Source organism: Tyto alba, unplaced genomic scaffold (genome assembly GCF_018691265.1).
Source record: "Tyto alba isolate M040663 unplaced genomic scaffold, T.alba_DEE_v4.0 Super-Scaffold_33, whole genome shotgun sequence".
Classification (NCBI taxonomy): domain Eukaryota; kingdom Metazoa; phylum Chordata; class Aves; order Strigiformes; family Tytonidae; genus Tyto; species Tyto alba.
In genome coordinates this window covers 14305592-14319574 of record NW_024881308.1, presented here as the reverse complement: position 1 = coordinate 14319574, position 13983 = coordinate 14305592, and the positions used below count along the sequence as shown (strand labels likewise).

General features: G+C 50.1%; 1 protein-coding gene and 1 long non-coding RNA gene across 2 annotated transcripts in view; one reads left to right on the top strand and one right to left on the bottom strand.

Moving 5' to 3' along the window:
• RBBP8NL (RBBP8 N-terminal like) overlaps positions 1-6148 on the top strand; it is a 23772-nt gene extending 17624 nt beyond the window's left edge. The window contains exons 11-15 of the mRNA XM_033010351.2: positions 311-1127; positions 1565-1673; positions 3764-3825; positions 4144-4270; positions 5526-6148. Coding sequence (XP_032866242.2) covers positions 311-1127; positions 1565-1673; positions 3764-3825; positions 4144-4270; positions 5526-5644 — 1234 coding nt within the window. The 3' untranslated portion in view covers positions 5645-6148. The remainder of the gene's footprint in view (positions 1-310; positions 1128-1564; positions 1674-3763; positions 3826-4143; positions 4271-5525) is intronic.
• LOC116965746 overlaps positions 5400-13983 on the bottom strand; it is a 10147-nt gene continuing 1563 nt past the window's right edge. Inside the window, exons 2-3 of the long non-coding RNA XR_004409618.2 lie at positions 7341-7546; positions 5400-5528 (exon numbers count right to left, since the gene is read on the bottom strand). This is a non-coding gene — a long non-coding RNA (uncharacterized LOC116965746). The remainder of the gene's footprint in view (positions 5529-7340; positions 7547-13983) is intronic.

Genomic DNA, 13983 nt, shown 5'->3' with positions numbered 1-13983 from the left:
GCATCCTCCCCACTCGCTCAGCCCCCTGCCTGGAGCTGCCATGTCCCAGGGACAGGAGAGCACTGTTGGGTGGTGGGATGGTGATGGCTTCATGCAGTGTGTGCACCGCAGAGAGCCGCTGCCTGACCCCCGTGGCCATCGAGACCCTCCTCCGCAGCACAGCACCCGAAGGCAAGCACAATGCACTGGCCAAGAGCTGCAGCAGGGCACTGAAAGAGCAGGAGAGACCACACACATCAGCTGCAGGAGCTGGGAAATCACGTGAAAATTCTCTAATTAATGTGATTGGTTTTTTTCCTGCTTCTTTTAGTTATTTAGCAGCAAGCAAACTGGATTCCCCCAAGGTTTCTCCATCCTATGAAAACCTAAAACTGACCGCTCGGAGAGAGCAGCTCTGTCTCCTCCACAAGCACCTTTCCCTGCACCAGCTGGGGCTGGCGAACAACTGCGCCTCAGCCGACCGGGATGGCAGCAGCTTCCCCAGCCATTTGCTCAGGGCCAAAGATGCCGAGAGCAGGACGCGGTCGCGTGATGCCTGGGAAGATCACGCAGCCTTGCTGAAGCTGCCTGCCACCATGGTGTACGTGAGGGATCAGCACCTGGAGGAGAAGCTGCACCTCCTCAAGCACAGGGAGAGGCTGCAGCATTTCCTCATGCAGCAGTGCCAGCCAGGCCAGCGGGCAGATGGAGAGCCAAAGCCCGTGCCCGAGGAGCGGCCCCTCTCCCCATGGCCGAGCATCACACCAGGATGCAAGGAGGAAAGGTCCTTCCTGGAGGATGCTGCAGATGGGAAGGAAGAGAAGGGGCTTTGGCTGAGCCGAGACAGCTCCGAACTCCGAGAAAAGGCAAAGGTGACAAGGGACGATGGTGCAGACGCGCCTCTGGATCTGTCAGACTCTGGCCGTGGCAGGGAAACAGGCTGGCACAACCGCCGGGAGCCGTGGGGGGCCAACAGCCCCCAGCTGAGCCCTGGGGAGAGCCCTGCTGTGCCAGCAGCCCCCGGCCCCTGCAAGAGACACGGGACAGAGCAGGACGACTTGCACTTCCCCTACCACTGGCCCAATGCTGCCCGGGCACTGCCTGGTGCTGTTGAGGAGGAGGAGGAAGACGAGGAGGATGGAGCTGTGGTGAGTACAGCTTCTGTTGGCATCAGCTGTGGCCCCTGCCCCTTCCCAGTGTGTCCAGCACTGGTGATGGCACTGTTACGACCACCACTAGTGACCTGTGGGAGGATGGCTTTGCTGCCTGTGAAGCCAATGGGGACACATTTGCACATGGCAAAGCCACAGCTGTTCAGCCCTGGCTCTTGTTTCCCACCTCCCCTCCTTCCAGAGCCCACAGGTTTTCCATCCAGGTCTAAGGACCAATGTGCAGCAGTGCCTGTGCCAAGTCCTGCAGGTTGGTGCTGGAGGAGTGCTGGGCTCCCCTGCAACACACCACCAGTGCATAGAAATGCCTCTGCGATGCTCGTCCCCGGGGGTGTCACAGTCATCGTGTAGGGGCTGGGCACAGTCCTTTCCTCCTGCCTGGCAAAATCAGCACTTGTGCTCCCTGTATTCCACAGCTCGCGCTTTCACGGGTACATCCGACAAATAACTCCACGCCGAGCAACCCAGAGACCCTGCCAGAGACCGGGGTGAGACTGGATGTCATTACACAGAAGGGAGAAGCAGGTAAAAAGCTCCAGTGAAATGTGACACTGGGGAAGGCAAGAGTAAAAGGTGCATCTTGGTGAAGGTATCTTAGAGCTGGGAGCTCTCTGTGCTGGGCTCTGCACACACCTGCAATCCCCACTGACCAAAGCAGCACGGGACACCTTTCCAGGGACCCAGGTGCTTCTGGATCCCAGCTCTTTTGAGCCATCAAGGGAACTTCAGGTTTCATATTTCTGTCCTTGAGGGCTCAATTTTTAACCCTAGGGGTGCCCAAAACTCAGACTCAGTGACTACAGGGAGAAAAAAAACCTTGACTTCTGGAGAAGAGCCCAGTATCTCTGCCCAGCACAGGCCAGCAGTCACCCGTGGGGTGCCCTTGCACACCCTGCAGAGCACCCTGCACTCAGCTGCTGGGTGGCACAGAGCTCTCTAGGAGCTAAAGAGGTCAGTTTAGCACTGACCCATTGGCAAAACCCACTCCACAGTGAGCCATGACAAGACAACACTGCTGCTCCAGCATTACCCACCCCTCTCAGGGAAGCAGAAGCTCAGAAGTTGCCCCAGCAGAGATGGGGGGAATGCAAGAGGTTTGCAGGACAAGCACTGAAAAAAACATCCCTGTTCGTGCCCCCTTGCTCCAAAACATGCCCTGTGCTGGCGCAGCACGTAGGGTTGAGCATGGAGCGAGGGATGCTTGTACCTGCAACAGGTAGGACAGGATGCTCTCCTCCATTTCCCTGCTCCATCCCCTGTAAGATCCCTTTCTATTCCCAAAACCAGCACTGCCCTTAGTCTGGGGACACACAGTGCTTTCTCCCCTCCTGACTGCTGCGGGATGTGGGTGCCAGATTTGCCCGGGCGGGTGGGAGGCAGCAGCCATGGGGAGCAGAGCAGGAAGCACGTCTGCTGAGAGCTGCTCAGTACCAGCCTTACTGGCTTGGCCAGAAAGTTGAGCTCGCCTGGATTAGTTGGTCTGGGCGTGTCGGAGCGGTTTGGGAACACTCTCCAGAGTAGGATTTTGCATGATGGAAAAAAAAAAAAAAAAAAAAAAAAGAGGGAGTCCTCTGTGATTTATATGCTAAGGAGATATCATCATAGCAGAAGAATTTCAGCTGATTACATTCTGGGTGTGGGAATACAGGACTTTCTTCAGTTCTCACCTTAAGGTTGACACAAAGCCCAGGGAACAATACACAAATACTTCTGCACTTTCTAGTGAACCTTGACCTGCCGAAGGATAAAGTGAGGACAGGATCAGACTACAGGGGCTCAAGGAGTATCTGAAAGCAGCACCGTCTGCTCTCCCACCTGGACAGGGGCAGCAAGCGAGGCTGCCCTGCCAACAGTCCCACCCCAGGTAGAGCTAGGTGTCACAGGCAAGAAATATTGAGGTCCTGGAATGCCCCTGCACCTCACAAGAGGGCACAGCTCTTTCCCCAGCCCTTTTGGCCCCTCCACAGCCAGCACGGGTGTGCCGCTGTGGGTGCAGAGAGGGTGATGTCCCCACCAGCAAGGCTGGGTCCCAGGCTCTGTGCAAAGGTCGGGTGCGTGTCTGGTGCGTGCAGGTACATGTCTGGGGTTGTGTAGCCTCAGGGTCTGTGTGCAGTAAAATCCCTTTGCTGGGCAGGGAAGCAGCTCCCCCCAGCTTTCCTTCTTCTACTACCCGGCACGTGTTCCCTGCTGAGAGCCATCCATCAGCACCGGCAGCAAACTTGAAGATTGTCCATTTTGGCCTCTTTACCCAGACATGCTTCTCCCTGCCTGGGTCTCAAACGAGAAGGAGCAGTCCAAGGTTTTAAATAACACTCAGCTTCCCAACCTCCACACAGCCACGGACTTTGGGGCAGCACTTGTAACCTTGGGGTAGCAAAGTCCTATGGATACGGCTTTATTGGGAGCTGGTTCTTTAACAGAGTCCTGTTGGATCTCCCATAAACATTAATTTCAAGTCACGTAGCTCAGAGTGCCTTTGCTTTGCAACACAGTTTACTGCTGAATCTGTTTTCTGCCTCGATGGCTCTCAGAGCCTAGGCTGGTGGCTCTGCATCTGCTCGTGAGTTTGTCAGGCCCCCGCCAGCCAAAAAAATCTTCCTTTTGTGTTTCCTTAGATGACGATGACACTGAGTCTGGGAAACAGGAATCTGATGAGCCAGACACGACGGACAGTGAGGTGTGTTTGCTCTTCTCAGCCATTAGCTTTGGCTATCGGGTCCAAGAGGAATAAGACAGGTTGTCCCTGCCTGAGCTCAGTCTGGGAGGTGCTGGCTCTTCCTACACGAGGTGCCAAACCCCATTCCCACACTGTTACCCAACTTGTTGCTGAGGGATAGAGATATTACTCTTTCCAACTAGTCAAGAGGGTTTATGAACAACAGCATTTGTCACCACTCCGTAGCAAAGGTCACAAAGGTCCCCAGCAATGCCACTGGGCCACCAGCTCCCTGGGAAAGTGGGGTAGTTTGTAGACTGACTGCTCTTGTTGGTGTAGGTGGCTGCCTCATATGAAGATGATGTCCTACAAGAAGCTCAGGCTGAAGGGAAATATTTTTGCATTAAAGACAAAGCTCATGCACTGCAGAAGAAGAGAAAAAGAGGACAAGATCCCTGGACAAAAGGTAGGGAGGAGGAATTCCTCATGGCATCAGCTCAGGGCTACAGCTTCTGCTGCTTCCCCAGGGGCTCCTGTGAGAAATACCTGAGGGCATCGGCCGCCTTCTCTGAGGTAGAGAGGAGGGTGCTCCTCTGCCGAGTGGATGCCACACGGCAAACAAATGTTTGCCCAAGGTGATACAGTGGAGTCTTTCGTTTCCCTGTGATAAGGCACGCTGTGCCCTGTTTTGGCAACGGTTGTATCTCTAGCCAGAGGAGCCCCTGCTAATAGTTAGCCAGGGGAGCACTCCTGAGCACCTAAGCTAACAGGGCTAAATCCTGCGTGTTTGCTTAGCTGGTTGGGGAGGTGGTGATTGGAGAAGGCCAAATTCCCAGGGGCGAGCTATTGACATTCAGAGAAAGGTTTCTGCCAACTCTGTTGATCTTCTAGTGTGGCTGTGGAGGTTTTCCCTGCTGACAGAGGAATGTGTTGTACTGGTGTTTCCTACAGGTGAATAAGCAGAAAACTGTTCCTGATAAGCACGAGGATAAGACAGTGTGTCTGTCAAGCCTTAAAAAGTGCTCTGTCAGAAACACCCTGCTACTAACCCCCTTTGTACTGTTGATAAAGATGGGGAAGCGTTGACCCAATTATAAATGTGGAGAGGGCTGTTGCTTAAGCATGAAGGGAGATGGTTCAATGGCAAGCACTGCCCCCTGCTTTGTGCCTAACCTTTTGAGGTGCCTGCTTGCTCAGGGGACATCACTGCAGCTGAGTGAGAAGAGGATTTTCTCTACAAAACCAGCCACTCAGAGAAATGGGGAGGAAGCTGCCCTGTGCCCTTCAGGGAAGACACCATCCAACCCTCCAGGACTGGACGGGGATGTCCTGAGTGAGGGCTGGATGCACTTGGGGCAGGCATGGGGTGATGGAGAGGTACAACCCCTCTCTCAATGTGTGGTGTGTGCTGTGTACCACACTGGAAGGGGAGAAATCCAAGAAATTAATCCCGCTGGTCTGGGTACCCTCTCAGGTACACTCCTGCACCAGGTTGGTTCTCTGCCTATTTCTGCTTCACATGTTGTTTGTCTCCAGGGACACAACAGCCTCCCCAAGGTACCTGTGCATCTCACGCGTGAGAGGGGTTTCTCTTCATCTTTCCCTTGCTGAGCTTTGCTTCCTCCTGTGCTGCCTCTATTTTGGGAGGAGGCCACGCTGACCTCGTACATGTAAATCCATTGCTCTGTGGTTAACTCCTGCGGTCATCTTGCTGATTACAGGAGCTAAGAAGTCAATGAGAGGAAAAAAGAAAGTCAAAGTGGAGCAGTGTTCCGCAGCGATCATGAAGGAACCGGAGAACTGCTCTGCTTCCCACAAAGATTCCTCTGAGGAGAGCTAACAGCACGGCAGGATGAGAAGCAACGCTGCAAACCTAAAGAAGAGGGCTTGGAGACCTCATCATCCCACCCATGCTGGGAGAGCAACTCCTCCTGCCATGCTGGGCCAGGCAGTGGGGAGTCCATAAGGACTCATTAATGAGTAGAGCACCCTGAAAATCCTCGCTCAGTGCCCTGGGAGAGGCTAGGCAAGGAAGAGCCGTGCAGGTGATACCTGGAGCAGACAGGTCACTGCTGGTGGAGCAGCACATTCAGTGACCCCAGCCCTGCACCAGAGCAGCCCCTCAGACTGGTGCTAGCAAGAGGAGACACCCTCTTTGCAGCACTCGCCCCGACTCAGGACCGTGTTCTTCCCTGGGATTTCATGCAAGGAGAATGGACTACCCAGACCCCACTCCCCATGTACGATGTCCCAGTGGCTGGCCCAAGGGTGGTGACCAAACCGAACACCACAGGGCCCTGTGCACAAACCTGCATTGATTAAATCCCTACCTGGGTTTCATACATGTGTGGATCTTGTCTGACCTGGAGAAGGCCGATGGTTTTCTTTTCTAGTTAAGTGAGGAGCAAGCACGTGGGTGGGCAGGTGGGACATGTCCCTGGAGAGGACAGGGACAAGAGCACGGGGAGGGCTTGTATGCTGCCTCTCCCCAAGGTGTCCTGCATGCCTGGGAAGGGCAGGTGTGCAAGACCAGCTCAGCAGTTCACAATGACCTTGGCAGGATAGCTGGAAGCTTGTTTTCACGTGGATAAACTGTTCTTAAACAATTTTTTCTGATGTGTTAAGCATGGGAAAGTTTTCTTTCAGCATCAAGTATCCCTGCAGCCATGACATTGCACCAGGAGCCAGGCTGGGTTGCTCCTAGCACACATGGGGAGAACAGGTCTGAAATGGAGGGAGAGCAGAAGAGAAGTGCCAGAGATGGTCGTATCTGCCCAGTCTGATGCACCACCATTTCCTTAACCCGCAGTTATTTCTACTTAAATGTGGTTTTGCTTGCCCATTCATAAGAACAAAGAGCAAAGCACAGCAAGCCAAGAGCCCAGCCTGACAAGAGCATCCTTTTTCAAGTAGGCAGCATAAAAAAAAAAAAAAAAAAAAAAAAAACACCACCCCAAAAAGCCCCAGCTGCAAAGGAGCAGGGATGGGGAGCAGGCTCAGCCTTGCCCGGGGCAGCTGCAGGGCTGGGGGACGTCAGCCCTGCACCCAGCTGGGGAGGAGGATGGTTTTTCTGAGAGAGATGGGCTCAGCCAGGTGGGAGCAGTTGTGGGTGGTGGGGCCAAGCAAGGCCTGGGCCACCCCTGGAGAGGGGGAGATGCTGTTCAGCCCCTGGGGGAGCACCACAGGGTCTGCTCCAGGCTGGGCAGCTGATGGCTGTGGAGCCAGGGAAGGGTGAATCTGGGTGGCCAAGGAAGGAGCAGGGAGGGTGCGAGGTGTCCAGGGAAGGTGGGGGCAGAAAGGGTGTCCCATGGAGACAGTAGCTGCCAGAATATTTCAGAGCAGCTAAACTTCCAAAGCTGAAAAATTATTTAGATGGCTCTCTTCTGCCTCCCATCTCAGTGGATTTGCAGGGCTCATTAGATGCCACAGGGTGTCTTCCTTAGCAGCTGGCGGTGGAAGCAAAGCCTCCAAATGACCCTTGGCAGAGCAGCAGGTGTTATATTTTGTGCAGAACATGTGGGTTAACATGCTCTTACCTTCACCGTGTCATGGGTGGACTGCAGCCCTTTGCCAGAGATCATCTCCCTTGCTGAGGGGCTTTTCCTCCTCACATTCAATCACATCTCTCAGCAGCTTCTGATTAACAGCAGGCCAGACCCCAAAAAACTGAGCGAGGGCTGACGGGTTGGAGTTGCATCAGGAACTTGTATCTCTCTTGCACTGCTGTGGCAACTGCTTCCCCCTTGGAAAAAAAAAAAAAAAAAAAAAATCACGCAATAGAGGCTGTGCTCAGTTGGAGAAGGTCCTTTGGGCTCAACCCTTTAGTCGTGCTCTGCACAAAGTCCCAGCTTGTGAGTTATCCACTGGCAGTGAATATTCTGGGAATCAACGTTCTATTGGTCTGTGCTCAGAAATTCTTGAGACGTCCAGGTTATAAAGTGGTAACGAGTGTAACTGAGAAAGCAGAACCTCCAGCCCCAGCACCAGCTGCACCGGTGATGCCCCGTGTCTGGGAGATGGGTGGGCAGCACAGGAGGGAGCCCGGGGCTCTCGTGGCACAACTACCCCAAGAGCAGACCCCAATTTACACATCACCTTCTCCTGGGGACCGGCACAGCCCAGGTAATGTCCATCTCTGAGTTTGCATCTCAACGCTGTGATGTGGAGCCAGCGCACGGGAGCTGGCACAAGGAGGGGATGGGCAGGTGGGGGGGTGAGGGGTTGCGGGGCTGGTTTATCCCAGCTCATAGTGGATCAGGGCCACAAGTGATGCCTTCCCCTTTCCATCCCGGGCAGCCAGCACTGCGTCTGTCCCTTGCTGGGACTGACTTGCAGGGAGCAGCAATACCCAGAGCAGTGCTGGACATGTATGGTGAACTGGACAAATCTGTCTTTTAAAAATACCCCATCCAGGAAAAAAAAAAAAAAAAAAAAAAAAAAAAAAAAAAAAAAAATGTTTAAATGTAATCCTGTAAAGAGGCCCCTCCGACTGCAGGGAAGCAGCCTGGGATTGGGAGAACTGAAGGAGGGAGGGAACCTTTCTGCAAGTATAAAATAATCCCCTCCCTATAACAATCCCTTGGTATGGAAAATGTGCAGAAGTCCTTCCAAAATAATGAACTCCTCAATTTCTGTTTTTTCCACAGAGATTTTTTTTTTCCTCCCATTGAACAAGACCACCACAGAATTCACCTTCATTTATTGGACTTTGATTTTCTTTTATGTTGCTTCTTGCCTTTTTCCAGCAGGCATCTTCAGCTGATGCCCCATATCTCTATGCAGGATGTGTCTGAGGGGCTGGCAGGGACACGTATTTCATAGTTAGGGCAATCCCATAACTATAAAAACAAAAAATAGTTTTGTCAGCTCCGAGCAAAGTGCTCCTGCGAGCAAGTTGCTGAAGTGAAATAAACTTTACACGCTACACTTGATCCAACCCTGGAAAATCTGCTTCCACCCAGCCTCTGGCTTGCTGTTACCCCTCACACCATGTTGCGGGAACCTGGATAATTGCTGAAGTCCATTAATTCTTGTAATTATGCTTGTCAGTCTTTTGTTCAAGTCATTCTTGACAGATAAATGTATGTATTGATTTGGTGATATGCAGGCAGCCTCAGACTTGAACTATTCTGCTGTAAGGAAGAAATCTGAGACCTGCAAGGAACTCTGGAGCTTCGCAGAGGTTTTCTGTATGCAAGTTCAGCTCTGCTCGAGGTAATGTGTTTTCAGAAACCCACTGAGCAGTGTTCAGCCCAACAGGCTGATTCTGCCTTCCCTGAGAGCACAGCAGCCTTTTAATAACTTCACAGGAGTTTGGCTAATGATTCCAAGGGGCATCTGTGTACCAGACCCAGCAATCTATGCTTTTTGCAGAGCTAAGCCATTTTTTTTTTGCCACATTTCCATTCAACCCAAGAAGGACAATTTACACAATGATCTTCAAAAAGCCACTGAAATTACCCTTAGAGTGGATGAGTTATGACCCGCAGAGCAGTAAAGCAGAAGAACAGCTGTCCCATGAACAGATCAGCCCTTCTGGGAGACCGGCAGCTCATGTTTGTTTTGTTTAGACAAATTATAGCTCTGATGTCATCAGGGACACGATGGAGGTAGGACGTCTGGGCCGATGAACTGGTTTCCCAGAGGATCGGGTTCAGAGCACAGCTTGGGTTCACACAGATCATGGGCTGGATTCAAAATTGCACACAAATCTGAAAGAGCAATGCTGTAAGCATTTCTGTTCACTTTTAGTCCATCCAAAATAGCAACAGCTGGTTTCCTTATTGCCCGTCATGCAAAACAATTCTGATAACAGACCATCACAACTCTTTTGCTTCCTGATCCTGAAGCATCTGTACGTGCTGAATCATTCTCACAGTACAGATCACTGCTCTCAGCTTGCAGACCCCACCCTGGTCCTCCCTATGCATCAGCCTCCCACTAAACTCAGCAGCAAACTGACATTTTCAGCTACTCTCTAGACTTGATTTGTAAAATTTCATAAGAAATAAGTTTGTACAAGCCTGGCCATGAGCATAAATCTCCATCCTGGAAAAAAAAAAAAAAAATGCCACCACACAAAGATTCCTCTGTTGATGTATAACGGAGACGGTGCTGTGCAGGAAAAGTAGGAAGTCCAACAAGCTTGAAGCAAAAGGGAACTGTGCTGGGGACCCAGCTAGCTGCAATGCAGGAACCAAAAGCACCAAAAAAAGATAAATGCATATTAGATTCTTCTCCCCCTTACAATATTCTGCAGTGGTATTGCCTCTATGGCAATAGATATTTTGAAGGTGACTTAATTCATGACCTCTTCATGAGGCTGAGCACCACCTTCTCTGTGGTGAGATGCTTTTAAACAAGATCTGATCAGTAAGCAATGCCCATTTATAGTGCTAGCTTTGGAAACACAGCTTTGCTCTTCAGTTCACTGCAGGGAAACTCATTCCAGGCATTACTGAAGTCTTGCTTAAGTCCTGTTTTGGGGATTTAAGTTGGCTGGACATTTTGTGTAGGTCCTTCCCAAAGTCAGATGCACCCTGCATGTGTGAAAAAGGCAGCAAGCAGCCCGGCATGCAGCTCTGCAGTGCACAGCTGGGAGCTCAGAGGGGACAGGGACAACTTGGGTGTTTGGAACAGAGCACAAGGGCAAGGCTTTACACTTTTGAAAGGAGGCTGTAAAGTTGTGGATAGGTTTAGCAAGTCCTGCATGCAGTGGTGGTTCTTGGGAGAGATTTGGGGAGGTCCTTTGCTCCTTTATCTCGAGCAAAGTTTATGATAGGAATTCTTGAGCCAAAGTGCACGTTCCTCCTGCATCCCTTAGGCATCATGGCCTTCTGCTCTGCCTTGAACATTGTCATCAACCCTTTGAGAGTTCCCCAGCTCTGGCAGGGCTGTGCTGCACACCCTGTTCTTACCAAACTTGCTGCTAGATGTGCTGGTCTCCAGCGGGACCTCTCCAGAAAATGCATTTTGCAAGATCCTCCCACAAAAATTATTGATCTATCAATAACAGCATGTAGTGCAGCACCACGTGGTTCAGGGGAGAGGGTTTGATTCATTCATTCACAAATCCTCATGTAAACACATACATTTTTCATGACTTGAGCACATGGCCCTCCTGAGTGCAGAGCTGGATGATTAAATCAATCAGTTCTGTGTTTTTTTTTAATATTTCATGTCACACAGGAGAGCCTGAGTCATTTTCCAAGGCACACCGTTATCAGTAGATGTCTGTTGGCAATGTTTGCCTCCTGGGGCTCAGCATGTTATTTTGCTGTAACTGGAAATCTGCAGTGAGAGCAATGGATTGCATCACCCACCACGGGTGAGCACCTGGGAATCCACACCACGCCAGCAGCGGCCAAGGGAAACCAGGACTCACAACTGGAACCGACTGGAGGAAGATTAAAACCATTGCAGGTTGCACTGCTAATGTACTGGTGGGGCCAACAGCTTGAGTCAAACCCATTTTGTGGGTTTGGGATGCAGGAGGAGAGCGATGCTGAGGGATGTGCCAGCAGAGAGCAGGAGTGGTCCAACATGTGAATGCAGTTAGGAAGGGTTTGATAATTTCTTACATACATAACACATGTAGGGAATGGTACCTCCGGGCATTTTCTGAGACATATTAAATAGGAGAGGGAAAATGAGCTCAGGAGAATGCATAGTCCAAAAAATGCAATGGCTGCTATTTAGAGGGATGTGGTGAGTGTGAAGCTTAGCTCCAAAGAGTGCTGGTCCCCCTGGATGTGTTGATTTAAGGAGAGGGTTTTAAAGGGGTGAACTGTGATAAGATCCTTGGGAGAAGGTACTTGGATTAGAGCCTGTTCAGCAGGGAGGGGATGGTAAACTCCTGATGCACGTTGCATTTACGTGTCATCCTCCCAGGCTTCCAGAGACCTCCCTGGTCCCCCCCAAAGCCTCTTGGGTCCCCATCCACACCCCACTTAGGCTGGAAGAATATGTACAGAAATTTCTGGTGCCTTCTCTTAATACTGGCAGTTCCTCCAACTGGAGGGCTGTTCTTCTGGTTCCCAGCCTAAATATATTCATGACCTGCTTATCTTTGCTTGATTTTGGGCCATAATTTTGCAAAAAATGTAACACCCAGCCCACATATATGCTTTAAAATGCTGTCTCATATCTGATGCTTAGACCAAATCCTGCAGTTCTTGCATGTAGAAAAATCCTGGCAACTTTGGTGACTCTACTCCCTACATAATATTGGAAAAAGGACTTGCAGGTTTGGCCCACTCCACACCAGCTCCTTATTCCAGCAACCCCTGACTGCTCAGACATGTACCCACGTGGCCCAGGGCTTCCTTTAAGGTAGAGCAGGAGCTCCAAGAGCAAAATGAGCATGAGTTAAGTATCGGAGATTCAGAGTAATGCATTTATATATGTTCAATAATGCTGCTGTAAATGCAAAGTTACCTGCCTTCCCATTTGTCCGGGGGTTTTGCAGAAGTGAAGATTGGAGTGTGCTTCAGCCCAGAACTTGAAACTGCTGTGCAGCAACACCGTGACGAGTTCAGCCTTTCTCCAAAACAGCATCTCTGTGTATGAATTTGGAGCACCTTCAGTCAAACAGAGCTCGGGCTCCCTCTGTCCCCCCCACTGCGGGGACTCCCTCATTGCAGGAACCTGGGAGCAAAGGTTGCTCGTGGTTATACCCGGTCGCTGCCGTTTGTGGAAATGATGTTGATGTGCTACTCATCTGTTTTAGCAGCAGATTCCTTGAAACAGCAACATGCCCACTGTATTCATATATTGTGAGCTAATTCACTTGCCAGACATAGATGAAAGCTCCCCAGCGTTAACAGCAGCAACATTCAAGCTGCTAAATTCAGCTTTGAAGTTAGCAACCCACTAAGCTATGGAGGCTGGCTTCTTTCTGCTTCATCCTGCACTGACTCAGTGGGAAAATTTACATCCTACAGCTGTTTTTACAAGGAAAGAATGAAAAAAAACATTTATTTTTTAAAAGCCAATCTTGGGTTCTAGAGATTGTTTGCAGTGAGCCTAGTTAGGTTTCCATGCCCCTTTATCCCTTGGCTTATTTGATGACCTTGCCAGCAGGAAGGATTTTAATTCCTTTTTATCCCAAATTATTTTTCCTGCAGCTGTGATATGATTCTGACAAATAATTTAGACTCAAAATCTGACCTATATTGAATAGCATAAGATACTGAGGATGTTCTTGAGATTTTCAGGGGAAGGTTTATATTTTTAATGGAAGCCTAAAAGAAAACACTGGTTTATGTTTTCTATCCTAATCCTATTATTATTATTATTATTATTATTATTATTATTATTATTATTATTATTATTATTATTATTATTTACTATTAATACTATAAGTCAAGTGTTGATGTTCCACTTGCAACAGTATACAAAAAAGGATCTTATGAAACAGCCATAATAAAAGATGTAGAAGCTGTATGTGTTTTATAAAACAGTTTCAAAACCTTTTATTCAGTGCCCATATTTCAGGTCATATCACCAGACATCAGTTTGATTGCTGGTGTAAACCGCAAGCAATATTAAGAGTTGTTATGCAGCTTCTTTAAACATATTTGGCAAAAGCATCTACCATTCTAAGGGTCTAGTGTTGCAAACACATTAATACTTGGTTAATTGTAAACATCTCAGTAGTCCCTCATTAGAGGCAAATTTGGGCTGGGATGTCCATGTCCATGGGTGAAATCCTGCTTGGGAGCACAAGCTGCTTCCAGATATGTGAGGTGGGAAGCGTGGGAGCCTGCAAGGGCCATTTCAGTTTTGGAGGAACACAGAGGCCACCAGCACCCCCACCCTGCTGGTCACAGCACCAGAGGCTTCATCACACCCAGTCAAGCTCCCAAACCTCCTCCGCCAGGCCCAGTGGCATGGAGGTCGCTGGTGCACATCAATGTCTTCCAAGGACATCGGAAAAGACAGAGCTTTCTTACTTGGCAAGCTGTCAGAGCATCACCCCAGGATGTGGCAGACATCAGCTCAAGTGCCTAAGGGGTATGTTTATCCCATGCAGTATAAACACACCAGTCTGGGAAGCCGCGTGCTGCACAGAAATGCCTTGAGTCACTTTGTGGAGATAAATACTAAGTTTACGCTCTCCCAGATCCGGGTCTGCCTTGCCCATATACGGCCCAGGATCTGCGCTGTCTCAGCTTTGCT